Source organism: Hippoglossus stenolepis, chromosome 18 (genome assembly GCF_022539355.2).
Source record: "Hippoglossus stenolepis isolate QCI-W04-F060 chromosome 18, HSTE1.2, whole genome shotgun sequence".
Classification (NCBI taxonomy): Eukaryota; Metazoa; Chordata; class Actinopteri; order Pleuronectiformes; family Pleuronectidae; genus Hippoglossus; species Hippoglossus stenolepis.
In genome coordinates, this window is record NC_061500.1 from 11768606 (window position 1) to 11785709 (window position 17104).

A 17104-nucleotide genomic window follows, 5' to 3' on the forward strand; every position below is an offset into this window, starting at 1 on the left:
AAATAAAACTAAATTGGAAATAGTCAGATATTCCTTTTTGAGACATTTCCAACCCACTGTTAGCACTAAAATCGATGATCCTTTCAATTTGTGCCGAACATCTACAACTTGTGTCACATTCTACACTTTATAAAATCATATGCCCACTACTGCATTAGTCTCAAAATGTTTGGTTATAAGTTATTTTTATGTTTAGTCATTATTTTGTCTTGCATCATTCGCTGTGAACTCAGTTGTGTATTTATCCACTATATCCTCACCTTCATGTTGCATCTGGCCTCACCCATTTAGAATGACTGTCTATAAGACATATTCAGGCGGTTTTCAGCTTCTAGTTCGCACCATGTATTAAACTTGATCAGTAAATATTTTTGGATGATTGCTACTACAAACAACTAATTTGTATGTTGGGAATTTGTAGCACAAATCCAATTTTAGAAAGTCTGTGGTATGAGGTCATAATTATGGGCAATACAACCAACCAATCTTCTGTCGGTCTCTATCGACTGAAACGTAATTTCTTTAATTGTGTCTGACATGGTTATAAGGACTCAACCAGCCATTTGAGCCATGTGTGATATATGGTTTATATTAATAACACCTGTACACCTGGTTACTCATGCAATTATCTCATTAGCCAATGCCATGGCAGCAATTCCCCGATCCGACCCAATCAGCCTTCAGTAAGACTGAATGTACTTAATGTGTTAAAAGCTCCTGTGCCTCAGTCAGAGGTCAGAGAGGTGTCTGTAGTGTGGAGGCCGCAGGTTTTGCTTTGCCTCGCTCTGGGATTATTGTTAAATTTTGTGCTGTGTTATGATTTTGTAGTTTTCTGTCGTTGATTTAGGTCAGTGATGAAGTTTTGTACACACAGACTGTGTGTACTGTACACACAGTCTTTATTTTACTTTAAGTGTTGATACTCTGAGTATTGTCGAAGGGTTTTTACTTTTACAGAAGTGAAGGATACAACCACTTCCTAAACCACTGAGACAGACGCATCTAAAATATCACAACGTGTTTTTACATCTTATCAGTTTTTAAGATCAAGATTTGGCATTGAGGGGAATAAAAAATGTTTGTAAAGGTGATATTATAACAACTGAGCATCTGCTTGTTTCATGCTCCAATACAAAGTTGTTCTGGACACAATTCAGTTATATAAAGAACCAAATCAGTCCCTGTTTTAACAAAGGTATATGTATATAAGTTATAATAGTATTGGCTGACAAGAAATTATATCCAGTTGTCAATGTTTTGCTCATTTTGACTAAATCCTTTCTTCATAAGGCTCAACTCAATATAGAAGAAACACCAATTTTCATATGCTTCTATTATGAAATACAAGTTTGAACTAAAGTTCTTTAAATTAGTGATTAAATACAAATGTGCCCAAGATCTCTATGTTAAACAATCATAGTCTGTTATCTCCTTTTATTTTTGACTTTCTTCTTCTCATTTTAACTTAATGTATGTTTACATGTCATATATACAGTATCATATCTTGCTGTGCTTTTTTAATTAAGTGTACACAAAGTGTATATATATGTATCCCTTTTACGATCTCTGTGTATGTATGCGTAGTGTTCATTCTACATATAGTACAAGTAGTTTCCTTATAGTTTTTTTTAATATAATAAATAACTTAAATAACTATTTTGGTCTTTTCCAAATCCCGTAGCATCCCCTCCCAGAGCCACACTCTGACACCTGATTGGCTCGCCGCGCTCTCCCTCCTCCAATCGCGGGCGGCCCTGGCTGCGCCCGCCTCCTCGCTAGTATGGAGGAACACTGAGCAGGAATTCCGCGTATGACAGCGTCGTTGACGGGGAAACACCGGTGATGAGCGCCCTGAGGCCGGACCCACACAGACCTGCTGCCCGGAGACCAGCCGCCATCCCCCGCACTCACAGCTGAGTGAGAGCCGACTCACGGTGGAGGAAGTCCTGGTGCTGATGCTCTGAGTCTGCGCCTCCCTGTCCACCTGAACTGCGAGGACCCGCCGGAGCGGATCTCTGACCCCTCGGCTCTGACGCCATGGACGTGTTGGGGATGCTGCGGGTGGACGAGCTGTCTCACGCTCTGGCGAACTTGCCCATGTTTCCGTACTTTGACGTGGCGCACTACGTCGTGTCCGTCATGGCTCTGAGGGAGCAGCCAGGTGAGAGCCCGACCAGCGACTTCATACACTTTAATCACAGGGACGCTTTATTTATAACTTTACTTCACGTTGTTTTATGATGTTTACTTTACTTTGAAGAAGTTTTGCATTAATTCAACTTCTAAATTCACCATGGGAGGCCAACAGAGGCCAACAGATGTCCCCCATGTTTCAAGTTCAAGCACTTAAACGCAACACAGCCACAAGGTTGCGTTTAGAGAAATGCAGGAAACTCAAACTCTCTACTCTGCTGGATCATAATAAAACACCTACTCTCTATTTCCGTCTATTTCCTAACAGCGACCTTCTTGTTTATATACTACACACATAACAGCCTCTCTTCATTTTAGCATTTATTATTATTCACATAGTTTATTTCTTAGTGTTGTTTTCAGCGTAAGTATGAGTTGTAGTGACTGGATGCAGAACAGAAAGGGTTTGCCCCTTCGATTAATCGATCTTGATAATAATAATAATCTTAATCCTAATAAGCAGCAGCAGCAGCATCTATTTAAAAATTTTCATCCAAGAACAGTGAAAGAAAAATACTCCACAAAATGAATCAATATTGTCAATAACTGTCAGTTTAGTCGGTCAACTTTCTATTTAGTTATAGGTTTACCTTGTAAAATACAAAAATAAGAAGTGGCACGTGATGGGATGCCTTAATAATTAGCCTAAGTTAATCAGTGGATTGTGTTGCATACAGTCCAGGCGGATGTAGCTGTAGCAACCTGTGTGAACCTTGATCTGTGGTGTTGAACCTCAATGTTTACCTTTGTACTTGTACTGATTTAACTGATTGCACTTCTAGAAGTTCAAAGAAGCAAACACAAACAAATAAATTACTCAAGTTTAGTTTTTTTCACATGAAAAAGTGTTTTCCCGCGGTGGCAGAACTAAGATATAAAAGTAATGGTAGTGCTTGTAATGCTAATTTGCAGTTTAAAAAGTGCTGCATTCAAAATCTCATATAAAAGTATCAGCATAAGTTACTTTATTATAATTTTTTACTCCAATTGCATAAATACAGTGAACATTGGTATATATATCCAGTCCACAAACCAACAGTCGCCTATAACATTAAGCTTTTAGTTTGTGCCTGGACATGAATGATCGCGATCGTTATCTGATCTCATTAATAAGTCAGTTGCAGACTCTCATTGCCCAAAGTGTTGCTCATGTTTGCTCTCTTTGTTTGACTCTCAAACACCAAACTCCATTACACACAATGTCTGGAAATACTTGAAAACCTACAACACACACTGCAACGCACCCAGCCTTTGGTAATCGGCTCAGAGCAAACGCAGGCGCCGAGCCAACTCACTGTGTGTTGTGACACTGATATGGTGGTCGCAGGGACAGGTGGACTTTAACTGTGCCGGGGTTGACCTTCCCCCCCCCACACACACACACATACAAGATCACATGCACAGTCTATTGTAGTTGCACTGCTATAAAGCCTGCAGTCTATTTTGGAACTTGCCTCGGAAAGCATCTGAGCTGCTGTGACCTTTTAACCCTTTGTCCTCTGCTCCCATCTCGTCTATCTGCGGCTGAAGTAGAGAGTAAAAATATCGATCAACAACATGCAGGGGGTCAGTGAACGCAACATGGGACCCTCATGTTTTTGTGTATGTGTGTGTGAGAGTGTGTGTATAGTGACACAAAGAGCTCACACTCGGCTGAGATATATGGGGAATGAATCACATGCACTGTATCTTAAGTAGAGCACAACGTGTTTGTCTGTGTGTTTCTGCTCACTGTGTTTCCTTATTTAAACGCGTGGTGTTTTTTAAGACACATGACTATAGCTGGAAAAAAAGTTTGCAAGAGAAGTTTAAACCTCAAGGTCGTTGTAAAAGAAGTTCACTCATGAAACCATCGCCAGTTCTTCTTTTCCCCAAAGAAGGAAAGGAATGTCACAAACCATCCAACCCTCCTTTGCATTTCTCTTTCCTGTGTTAGTCTCTCCTTCCTGCTCCTTATGCTACAACCACTCAGGCTGTCCAGTCCTGGAGCTGCTCAACCTTCACTGCAGTTTACAGTGGAGTTATTTCAAGCTCCTTTCCAAACCTTTCTGTGAGTGGATTGTACAGGAAGCAGGAAGAAGAGGAGCAGTGGTTGTATGTTATGTGTCAGTCCTCGCTTCAGGGGCCAAAAATAACCAGGGATAAGACTCTTTTTTTTAATTTCTCATCCAGCTCTGTCTGTAGTGACACAGAGAGATGTTAGATCTCAGTTGTGAAAGGTTAAAGGTCATGGTGACGCTATAATAGTCTGAAAAGAAAAATGACACTGAAACTGTACTTGTTGGCGGAGGCGAACAACTACAGGATTGTAATTTTAGTTGTTAATTATAGGTGAGGCGTTGGTTTAGACTTAAATGACTATTTGTGCCGAAACTGCTGCAGCATCAGCAACTGAACTGTTTCTCAGACTTATCTCAATAACTCCTTTGGCAAATACACTCAGATACAGCAAACGCACTAATCTAACATCATTTACAAGTGGATTCTGGTCCCTAGAGGCAAAACAGATTCCAATAATTACTGTTGTCGGTTTTACGAGAGCTTTCCAAGGAGAGAACAGTTGTCAGTTTGTTTTAATTCCTGTGGCATGAACTCAAGATAGAGAAAGAAAAAAGACCGAAAGGAATTAGAAATACAACCAGCACAATATGACAAGTTACATCTGCGCTTATACTTGACTTGTATTGCTCAGATTTGACTTGTAAATTAATTTCCTTCAAATGCAAAATCAGTACAGGATCTGATGTGGTGTGTGTTTGTGGCCCAGCAGGTCTGAGCAGTGGATTATATTTCAACAACTACATAAAAGAAACCTAATTTTCAAGAATGTGTTGCAAATTCTAAAATTATAGTTTTATATTCTCCACCTTAACACTAAAACATAATTTCTTCTATCTGTAATTACATCATACTTCATGTGCACACAGAGGAAGCTCTGCCAGGTTGTGTCACCAGGTTTCCACATGAAAAACAAAAAACCTGCTCAAATCGGCCCAACAGTCCACTTCAATTCAGACAAGCTGCACCAAATCCGTCATGTTTGTTTGGACTTTTAAAGCTAACGCTATAGAAGAGATGTATAAACTGTTGATTCCTGACTGGATCTACATTCTCTCACCTAAACACTGTGTGGTTTGTCACTATTCACCAAATTTCACACTCTCATTGATATAAGTCCCTTAAAGGTCCAGTGTGTAAGATTTAGGTAAAAGGGTTCTATTGGCAGAAAGTGAATATAAAATAATCCTAGTGATGTTTTCACTAGTGTGTGATCATCTAAATTGTATTGTTGTTTTCTTTACCCTAGAATGGGGCCTTTATATTTAAATACTTTATATTTTCGTCGGGAGAGGGTCCTCTCTACGGAGGCTGCCATGTATTTTGCAGTAGCCCAAACTGGACAAACTAAACACCTTTTGAGTTTTTCTGACAACTGGAGGCTGCCACAGGTGCTCTGTCATGTTTGGAAGGAGAGGGGGAGGGGTATTCAGCTGCAACATGCAACTTCACTCACTAAATTCTACACACTGACCTTTTAAATATGCCTGATATTTTTAATCAAGAAATTTGGGGAAAATGTCCAATACCGCCCCATTTTACAATGATAAAGAAAGAAAATTCCTGGATCCCCCTTTTGTCTGGATCCACACCAAATTTTAACGGGTTCTTTCTTGGCCCGTGCCCTATCTCTACACCAAGTTTCGTGGTAATCCATTTCGTAGATTTTGCGTAAACAAACAAAACAACATCTGAAATGGACGCAGTAATGAAGGTTTGTAGACATTAGGCTAATGAAGGGTAACGTGTGGAAGTGTTAACAGCTCCCTCTGAGTATTTTATGTAACAACCGGAGATATTATATAAACACATGGGAAGGCTGTTTTTGCCCTCACGTCTAACTCAACAGCCTCTTTCTCTTTTTGTCTTTGTGGGTTGACACATCTCGTCCGTTCTTCTCTACTTGTGCATTTGACATGTCCCTGCAGGAAGAGTTGCTCAAACTCGCAACACCACCCAGCCGTTAGTGCAAAGCAGCAGTTAATCGTGTTAATGGTTCCACCTTTATCTCCACTCCGGTTTGGAAACACTGTTAAAGCCTGTGTATGTCATGGATCAGTATAAACAAATGAATACACTCATGTAAAAGGCAAATGAACATTTTATATACATTTTATGTTACGTTATACTTGTACTGTATTATAAGTTTTACTCATTTACTAAATTATTATAATTTATTCTACATGATAACAGAAAAGCACAAAAAGCACTTTTTTTTCTCTCTCTCTTCCGTGCCTCATTTATCATATCATGACCCCTCAGATTTATCTGCTGACCCTTCAAGGGGGTCTGAACCATGAATTGTAAACCACTAGATATTAGTACCTGTATCTAAAGTAGATCCTGAGCTCCACCTCGGCTGGGCTCAATGATAAAATGCTGCATTAATATAAAAAATCAGTCACAAGGAAACGTTGCTGTTAATAAATGTCTTTTAATAACTTTCACCAGTGTATTTTAAATAGAGGGGTTGGAGGTTAGATGAATTCGCTTCCCTGTTACTTTCAGATTCTTTTAAAACATGAAAGGAAAGTTGAGCCATGCAGACTGAGTCCAGGGGGAGTCTACAGTGGAGGTAGAGAGAGCTAGAAATCCTCTCTCTCCAGGAGTCTATAATCTGCCTGTAATCCTCAGATTACCAGTGTGGTCCTGTATTCGGCCACGGTGACTCAGGGCAGGTGGCTCGTGGTTAACTGAGCTCTACCTGTGTGAACGTGAAGCGAAGTCAACTTGTTCATGTGTGGTTCTGTGTCAAATCATCACACGTTTGAGCTCAACCATCTCTGATCATAATGAAAATGTTAACATTGATTTCGTCACACGAGAAACACATAAAACCAACTTTTCATATGATATGGGCTCGAGGAAGTTTGACTTTTGACTTTGAATGGTCATATCCCCCTTAATACAGATCACAGAAATGGTTCTCATATGGGTTTAAAGCCCTTTTAGCTCAATATTTAACTGTATGCTATCCCCAATAAAGAAAATAACAGCATTGTGTGATTATATATTAATGGAAAAAAAAGTTTATAATGTCACTCAGACCTCGAGAAGGTTTGGACTTTGGGGTTTTTGAGTCATTATTAAGATCTTATTACTGATCATTTTGTTTAACAGCAGTTATTCATCAGTTTGTGGTCATGCACATGCAAAATACCAATGTAATACTATGTTAATGACGCCCTAAGCACTGGATAGTTTTCTCAAAGAACACATGTGGAATCATACTTTTTATAACTTTGAAGCTATTAAAAGCTATTATTTTAAAACTATTCACAATTTATTGCAAAAGTACAATTTTGAATGTTGAAGTGGTATGACCCTGTACAATTTCAAAATAAAAGCTTTGTACTAAAACTGTAACTCATGAGTGCTCATATCATTCAGTCAACATGTAAATAGTTCAGTGTAGAAGGGAATGCCGTGTTCATTTCAAACAGGGTGTGAGCACAGAGGGACCGTTGAGCCGCAGATTATTATCTGCAGTGTTGTAACTAAGTCTGTACGTTTGCACTCCACTTTGAACTGTGGTCACACTCTCAAATAATACAGCTGCGCACCACAAGCCTATGTTTCTCCTTTTTCCTCCTGTATCCGTTTACTGTGAACCGGTTAATATTTATACAGTGCCAGGGACTGTGGGGGAGGCGAGTATCACACAGGGCAATAACCACTGTGTCAACTCCACTGTCTGCTGCTGCCCTGCTGTTCTGATTGCACTCTGCACCAACACTGCATTTACAGTCTGGACTGTGTGTTACTCATACGCACAAAACCTGTTTCTTTAGTCTTCAGTGTAGTGGAGGGATTTGTATTATAACTAGAATGGCACTCAGTAGAGCGCAGACCTCCGCAGAGACCCAACAGTCCCCTTAGATTCAATCAAGCTGCACTAAATTGAACACACTTATAGATATCAACCCCCTAAATATGTCTCCAACATCAAAAGATATTATTTCTTTGAAAATTAAAAAATCTTGCGATGTTAAAGGAAGTGAAAAATATCCTGGATCCACCTGTGATTTGGATCTGCAGCAAAATGTAATGGTTTCTTCCCTGAACCGTAACTCATCCCTCCACCAGGTATCATGGTAATCCTGCAAACTAACATTCCTACACCTTGTAGGGCCATCTCACTACTATCTTATGTATGGTTGTGTGTATATACTACATATCGGGAACTCAGACTAATAACTATATATATTTTTTGTGCAGGAGCTCTGGAGGTGTCCAGAGTCAGCCCCCTGGCCTGCTGGTTCAGCTCCATGCTCTTCTGTTTCGGCGGAGCTGTCCTGTCTGGGATCATGCTGGCCGAGCCCCCCATAGCACCTCTCACCAACAGCACCAGCGTTCTGCTTGCCTCGGTCATCTGGTAAATATCTGAGAAGTGAAAAAAAACATGATAGTCTGTAGACGGAGAAAAGATCGAGACTGGAAGCAAGGTCAGGATTAGCGAAAGGCCCTTGAACAGCTTTTGAGAGAAGCACAGGGACACAGAAACATTTCGTTCTCTGCACTTCCCTTTAGAAAAATACTAAAGAAGGAAGTTTTGTCATTCAAGAAGTGTGGAACGACTTGAATGTGTGTGGAGGGAGCGTGACATGTGGAAGAAAGTGAATGAAACAGAGAGGGGATTGTGGAGGTCCCCTCTTTAGATGGGAAGGCTTTGGTGTCCTCTGCTGGTGGCATATATAATTACACTCTTTTCACAAAAATACACACACACTGCCCTCAGGTGGAGAAGTGAGGTTGCTGACACAGACCAGCATATAGTACTTGTTGGAAATATTAACTGAGAATATGCAGTATTTGAAATGTTAATATGTGTGTGTGTGTGTGTGTGTACAGGTACCTCGTGTTTTACTGTCCCATGGACCTGGTGTACTGCTGCACTGCCCTCCTGCCTCTCAGGCTGGTGCTGTCGGGGATGAAGGAAGTGACCAGGACGTGGAAGGTGCTCGGCGGGGTCACCCAGGCCCACGGCAAATACAAGGACAGCCTTCTCGTCATGATTGCCATCGGGTGGGCCAAAGGTCAGTGTGTGAATCTGCCACGCTCAAGTATTTGCTTTTTACGTTGAAGAATGTACCGCAACGGAATGAACTACATGTGAATCTGCATCGTGTGTGTGTGTGTGTTTTCCGTCTCCGCCAGGTGCTGGAGGTGGTCTGATCAGTAACTTTGAGCAGCTCGTCCGAGGCGTGTGGAAACCAGAGACTAATGAGCTCCTCAAAATGTCTTAGTAAGTCTTCTAAAGGATTCTGCTCATATTACATCAGTGCATTACATTCATGTGATGTCTTCGTGCTCATGAAACTACATTTTTAGTACACCGTGAGGGCATTGTAATGGATCGAGTCTGATGTACAATTAAAAGGAATAGTTTTGGATTTTAGGAGATGTGCTTATTTGCTTTTACTAGACCAGAGTCAGATACGATGTTAGATTAGATGATTAGTTTGCGGGTTTGTATTTCCAGTCATTTTTGGTTGTTTGGCAGTTACGGCTCCTGGGCGTCACATGACATAGTCCAGCTCAACATCTATATAGTGATTCCAGGGATTTCTGTCTGAATGTGGAACGCATATCTGGAGAACCATTCATCTTATCTGCTTCTCACTTGGCACGTGTTTTGTCAAAGGCCCAAGGAAGCGCAGCGTCCGCCAGATACAGTCAATATTAATAAACTTTGAATAAACTGGCGACCAGCGCTCTGTGCAGCAGCGGTGGATCAGCTTCAGGGTTCTGCAGACTGAGTCTAGTAGTCGGTCTTTACTCATCACTGCAGGTCACTTTTACAGTTTCAGAATGAAAACTGCAACCAGCCTGTTCCAAACCAACAGGTTTAGAACAGGGACTGCACCATTTTTTTATTGAGCCAAAGAAAAAGAGTGAATGCTCATTTTCAGATATTTGTGTGCATTCACAGAAATGGAACAAAATATATCAAATGAATATAACTAAGATAAGGATGCACTACATTCAAAGCTTTAATTTCCTCATCTTGTTTCCTTGTCCACTACCTTTTCTCACTCATCTCTCAAAACTGAATGGCTTTTACATGATTGTTTTTTGCTAGTTCCTCTGTTTCTTTAATCCGTTTCTTTTGCCATTACTTTTAATTGATGTTCTATTTTTTTAATCAGCTCTCTTGAATGACATTGTATTCATTTGCTTCTTGCCTTGGATATTTTGTGAAGCTCTTTGTAATGGCTGTTTGGAAAGGTGCGATATAAACACAGGTATTATTATTATTGTTATAAAATTATTATTATTATTATTACTCTGGAACTTCTGTGTACAAAAATGAGTAATTGTGAAACCATACTACATTATGGCAGCCTGCCCTCATATACATGCATAATAACAGATCATTTCTCCTTGTATGTTGAAGCCCCACTAAGATCACCCTGATCGGGGCGGTGTTGTTCGCTCTGCAGCAGACCAGCTACCTGCCCCTGCAGAAGCACCACCTGATGCTCCTCTACACCGTCTTCACCGTCGTCAACAAGGTCAGTCGGCTGCGTCCGTGTCGCTCACACATGACACCACTCACACATTCTCCGCTTGTTGATGAGATCTCAGGGACACAACTCTGGCATCAGAAATGTTTTCCCTGCAATAGCTCGCCGCTCCACATCTGCGATGGCCTGTCTTCTAAATGACCTTTCTCCCTCTGCTCTTTATTTTTTTTTTTTTGAAGTTTTAGCTGCGGTGACTCACATTAGCTCAGTATTACCCGTAGGGCTGGTGCTTTTGCATCATTTTCATCAGCTTGCATCATCCCCTCTTCTCATCTCTGGGAAACTTGTGCTCTTGACTGAGACACAGATAAATCTACCATGTCTTCTTTCAACTCTCGTTCTGTTTCGCTCCCTCTGACTCTGATCTGTCAAATTAACGCAGAACCGTTTCATCAGATTCAGAAGTGTCCAACCTGTGATTTGTTATTTTGTGCTTCTGATGATCCTAATGACAAATAAATACTTATGTTATTCACTTACTTAGTGCTTGTTTATAAACAAAGTGTTGCATAATTGATCTGATGACATGAAAAAAAGTAGAAGGGCCCTCTTTATCATTATATCGCATATACAGTGTACATTAATTAATTACAATACGCAAGATGGTGGCGTTTGTATCAGGACATCTTGGTTTCATCTCTGGTTAGTGGGAGGAAGAGGAGGAGATGCAGCGTCCAAAACATTGTCTATGAGAGGGGAGAGAATGAAGTAAAGCAGTCGACCAGAAAAGCCAAACAGTGAACTTAAAGTCACTAAAACTCTTTGGTTTCCGGTGATTATTTTCTTTGGGTTCATCACAAAAAGCGACAGAGTGACGTGATTTATTGTTGAGATAAAAATACAGATGATCAGACACATACTTTTCTTCTTAACAGACGTCTCTCTCATTCCTCACTTCTTATGTTCCTGTCATCACACGTTTATTACCTCTCTTATTTCAGACAAGGATGATGCTGACCGGGTCCAACGTTTCGCCATTTGCTGGCATCGAATCAGCCGTTTACAAGACCCTCTTCACTGGCCACTCCCCTTACGCCGCCCTGACTAGCGAGGTGCAGAAAGCATGTGTCGATACCGGCGTGACAAACATGACGTCGTCCTCCCCCGCCAAAACCAAAGAGTCCAGTGGGAAGGGAGCAGCAAGGAAACGCACCCCGTCTCCACCGGTCAATGGACAAAGTGACTCACTGAAAGCCAAAGAGAAATCAGAGAACGCGGAGACAACAAACTGCAAAAAGACAAAATAGTCCTCCTCTGCCCCGTAGCACCTTTTCACCACTACGCTGGGTTGTGGAGTCACTTCTGATTCAGGACTTTCTCTTCTATTCATTTCATTTCTTTTACTTTTAATTTAAAGCCAACTGATGAAGAACTGACTCCAACAGACCCAGTACCTTATTCTGGGATAATCACCCCATCCTTAAAACTACTGTGATATTTGCTGTTGGATGTGAACATCACACTGTCCTCGGGCTGATTGCACACTCGCACTACAAATGTGTAGCTTGATTTTCTAATCTATATTTTTTATGAAAGCAAAAATCTCTGGGATTTGGGAACAGTGCTGTGCACCTGCTGATCTAGGAATGTCTCCATCTTTCTGTGTGTATTCTGCTTAATGTAAATGCTATATTTCCTACACTGAGACAATTTTAAAAGAGAGATTTTATTCTATGACACTCAGATATTTTATTCTATTTATACTAAATAAGTGTAATTGCAGCTGAATGTATAAGAAGTTTGAAATTGAACATTGTTTCTTTGGTGAATGCTTTGAATGACATCTGAAAGCATGACAATAAACTGGTTTAAATGCAGTAAATGGAATTTTCTTGTGTTAATTAGCCTCCAGCATTATCAGACACATTTGTATAGTTCAGTGAACACAGTGCTCTGTCTTAAAAAAAGACAATTAGTCACATTTTTTAAAAAGAAAGCTGCCCATTAATACAGACTCAAACATTGTGTTGCTCTTTTAGCACATTTGTCCACGGTATCATGTGGCAAAGAATAATTGAATATCAGCTGCTTCTGATCTGATAGAAAGTAGCACGGCGTCCACAAGTAACCTCCTTTTTAAGGCTGAAAGATTGCATCAGTGTAACATCAGCACCTGATTGATACCTCACCCTCTTTAAAAAGCTGCTGGAGCGAGATCCGCCAAATCCCCCCAATTCTCGTCTATGCGAACCTCAGACGGAGCAGAACCCCCCCCTGTGAATACAAATTAAGAGCGAGTGGATGGAAGAGAAAAGAGAAGATGCTCAAAGATGATCAAAAGTGATGCATGTTGAGATGATAGTGCTGGTTATAATACGCCTGAAGTCAGTAGATTTGAGATGCACGCATGTCAATTACAGTCTCGCATCGTGTTGGCGCTGCACTGATGTTTCTGACTCGTCGAACTGTGTGACCTGGAAAACTGAAAGGCGCATTAACGAGCTGCTGTTTTCCCCCACACTGCCTCCCATGACAAGACGGCAGGTGACATGATGACAACTCAGGGCCTGAAAGTTCCCTGACACTTCTCTTAATGAGGTCCGGACCTGCATGACCCCCACCACAATTACTCAGTGAGCTGAGCAACCCCCCCACTGTCGAGCCCGGGCTTCCTTTCGCCTCGGCCCCTCGCTCCCCTGCGCTTCACCTGCCCTACAGCTCATCTCCTCAGCCCCTCTCTTCATCCTCCAAGACTTCTGCCTCTTTTCCAGCTGTCAGGTACAGAAATTTCATCCTTCGACGTGCACACAGACTTATTTTGTTCACACACATACACACACACACAGACGCACATTGATTATACACAAAATGCATGCTACACTGCGTTGTGTTCCTATACACATGAATTTGAACCCACGGTGATTTCTAAGTAAAGGTCTTAACCACTGTACATGGACAAACAATCCTATACACATGACTTAGAATCCACTGTGACGACGAGAGGTCAGGGACACACCAAGATGAAGCTGTACCACCCATAAACAAACTCACACACACACACACACACACACACACACACACACACACACACACACACACACACACACACACACACACACACACAGGACCTGAGAATGATGTTTGACCTCATTAGGACCAGGCTTTGGTCCATGAGGTCCACTGGTCCTGACAAGGTCAGTGTTTATGCTGAAAAGGTCATAAAGAGGTATCAAAAATTTGCACACACACACACACACACACACACAAACACACACACAGTAGAAAAAGGAAAGGCAGCTTGGCTAAATATCGTAAAGCCATCACGTATCCGACACTGACAGCTTGAGTCTGTTTTGTTGTTATTTTTTCTTTCGATTCACAGTTGAAAATAATTTGAACAAATGCACATATTTATTCACCTCGTTTTCTTCTGTTTGGGTTGATTTACATCCTCATCCAGTTTCCGTCGGTTTAGGACTGAGTGTGAGAAAGTTGGAAAGGATTTTTGTGACAGACTAACTCACAGTTGGAATCGGTCATTTGATGAATCTCAGACACATTTATTAATTTAGACGATGCTATAAAAACAGGGTTTTATTACTCATCTTAAATTATTTGTCTTTTTCATCATGTGGTTTCATTAAATGGGTTAACCTTCACCACACACACACACACACACACACACACACACACACACACACACACACACACACACACACACACACACACACACACACACACACACAAATAGATTTTCAAACTCAATCAGTGAAGCTATAAAACTTTTGGTAGCATATTTAACTTCCACTGCTTCCTGGAGAGTAGCATCCATGCTGAGAAGAGGTGCAGGACAGGTGATGACCACTTGGTGGCGTTAGGAGGCGTCATCTGTGATGGCTTGATGCCTGGGAACTGACAGGCTGGCCAGCAGCTGCAGGCAAGAAGGGATGTGGACAGGAGGGGACCCTCTTTGCAGAGCCAATGGTCGCTGCCTGCATGTGCGTGATTGTGTCTGGGCTGGTTTAGCTGTGCTTGTGAGGACTGACAAGAGCCAGTGTACCACACTTGTGAGGACATTATAGGTTGTAGGGTCATTCTGGATGGATAACAGAGCTTATTTGGGGGGGGGTTTGGCTGAAAATGTGCACCCTGAGAACCCTCACCATTATTCACATCTTACCACCAACCTTAACAAGGAGCTGTTGATGTTTGGCCTCAATAGGACCAGGCTTCGGTCGGCATGAGAGCTTCTGGTCCTGACAAGATCAGTGTTTATGCTGGAAAAGGTCCTTAAGATGTAGCAAAAATGTGAATACAGTCACACACACACACACACACACACACACACACACACACACACACACACACACACACACACACACACACACACACACACACACACACACACACACACACACACACACACACACACACACACAAATGCCAAATCCTTCAAACCAACCTCCAAAGAAGGAACACGACGTCTGCACATGCTGATCTGCCTCTGCTTTTACTATGAATCTTGTTGAGGTCACCATTACTTACTTTATTGATTAGACCATTATGTATTTTGGGTATTATTGCAGTTGCTGTCGCTTGGTTCCAGTCAGTCTCGGTCATGTCATTGACACGTTGCCCAACCAGAACTCCCATCGCTCCCAGGAAGCGACTGGGACAGTGTCTGAACTAAAGCTACGATCCTCTGGCTTGTGGCAGCAGTGCACCTACTCCAGCTCGGCGGCGGCGTCACGTGATGTCACATGCTGGACGTTGTTTGGCCTCTCACACACACACATACACACATTGACATAATCTCTAGTGGGACATTGACCACCGATTCTCCTCTGAGCTAATGTCTACCATGGATGAAATCGCCTTATCAATAAAAAGAATAAAAAAGACAGAATGTAATACTAATTCCTAGCAAGTCGCTGCACCGGTCCGTACTGAGGCTTGAATAAAAGGTTTTCATAGGTGTTTCAAAACAAAAAGATCATTTATATGTTCATTTTATTTCAACCAATGATTGCTGATGATACTGCAATTGTTTTGAGAGGATCTAAGTGAATGTTTTTTAATGCTAACTTTTGTCAAACGGCTCTACGGGTGATGCAATCAAACTCATTATCCCTTCAAGTGAGATGAAAGTAAAGAGCGAGCTGCTAGGGACCACACAGGAAAAAGACTGAGTAAGAGGGAAGTCATGAGAAGGAAGGAGACAGGCAGAAAAACATTAGAGGAGAATACGAAGTGAGGAGTCATCAGGGCACCGTGACAACGTTGTGGTGTTGTGTGCATGACAAGACCCTCTTTCCCTCTCTCACGCACACTTACTCACACACACACACACGTGCAAGTGCAGCAGTCCCTTAAGAGAGCCCTCACTGAACGCCAAATGGCCGATGTCTACCACCATTCAAGATCTGACTTGTAAAGAACAGCTGCGAGGAGAATGAGAAAAAAAAATGGAGCTATAGTAGTCTTACTAGCGAGCTGGGTGTGTGTGTGTGTGTGTATGAGAGAGAGAGGGGATGAAAAACTGAAATAGTGGAGCGTGAAAGATTTCTTCAAAACAAGTTCATTTCTCATGTTGTTTTTTTTATTTAGAAACTTTCGCAGCGTCGCCTCACACCAATACGGTTCTTGGTTTGAATCCCAGATTGGCCAATGACTTCCTGTGTGGAGTTTGTTTTCCCACCGTGTCTGTGTATGTTTTCTCCGGGTACTCTGGCTTTCTCCCACAATCCTCTTCTTCAAACTTTTGTTTCCTCCTTCATATATCAATAAGAAGCATAAAATAGCTTTGGCAGCATTATAGTTGTGTTTGATTTGCTATCACTGAATCTCTGGATTTTTACGAGGATACAGAATTCAAAGCGATGCTTGGATTTAATGCAGTTACATTGAGGTGAGTTGCTTGTGTAGCAAGTGCCTTTTTAAAACAGCATCAGCCATTCATTTCAACTGTTACTAAATAACACGAAGAAAACAGAAAGAAAATATATTGAAAAGTTGTTTGCAACATTTTGCCCATTCATCCAGCACAGCCTCAGAAATGACCATTGAGTTAAATCAACACCTCTCTGACTCAGAGTCAACAAAAGCTGAACATGATAAGCTTAAGAAAGATATGATTTATTCGCAGGGCTGTTGCAGTGGATTGCATTAGACTGTGCACCTGAAATAACTGCACCTCTGACTAGGCCTTTCTACTTTTGAAATGAGAAATGACCCCCAAAAGAATTGCTACCATTAAAAATGCCTCAATACATCTTATGAACAATCTATATCTCGTATGTGCAATGTTTCGCATTCATCATTTCTTTGCCCTGGGTGTGAAATTAATCAATCTTTAAGCTTACAAGCTATATCAGCTAAAAAGGTCC

At 41.4% G+C, this 17104-nt stretch overlaps 1 protein-coding gene across 1 annotated transcript; it reads left to right on the forward strand.

Annotated features, from left to right (window-relative positions):
• Positions 1-1774: 1774 nt before the first annotated feature.
• On the forward strand, positions 1775-12595 carry tmem38b (transmembrane protein 38B). The gene is made up of 6 exons (XM_035141607.2): positions 1775-2161; positions 8470-8626; positions 9103-9287; positions 9409-9496; positions 10649-10766; positions 11720-12595. The coding sequence occupies exons 1-6, from the start codon at positions 2038-2040 to the stop codon at positions 12023-12025; spliced, it is 978 nt and encodes a 325-aa protein (XP_034997498.1). The 5' UTR covers positions 1775-2037; the 3' UTR covers positions 12026-12595.
• Positions 12596-17104: the final 4509 nt, after the last annotated feature.

Excerpts from the sequence above, each read along its gene's own strand:
- tmem38b (XM_035141607.2), top strand. The coding sequence starts at position 2,038 with ATGGACGTGTTGGGGATGCTGCGGGTGGACGAGCTGTCTCACGCTCTG. Across the intron at positions 2,162-8,469 it reads GGCTCTGAGGGAGCAGCCAG|GAGCTCTGGAGGTGTCCAGA; the intron begins GTGAGAGCCCGA and ends TTTTTTGTGCAG. Across the intron at positions 9,288-9,408 it reads TGCCATCGGGTGGGCCAAAG|GTGCTGGAGGTGGTCTGATC; the intron begins GTCAGTGTGTGA and ends CGTCTCCGCCAG.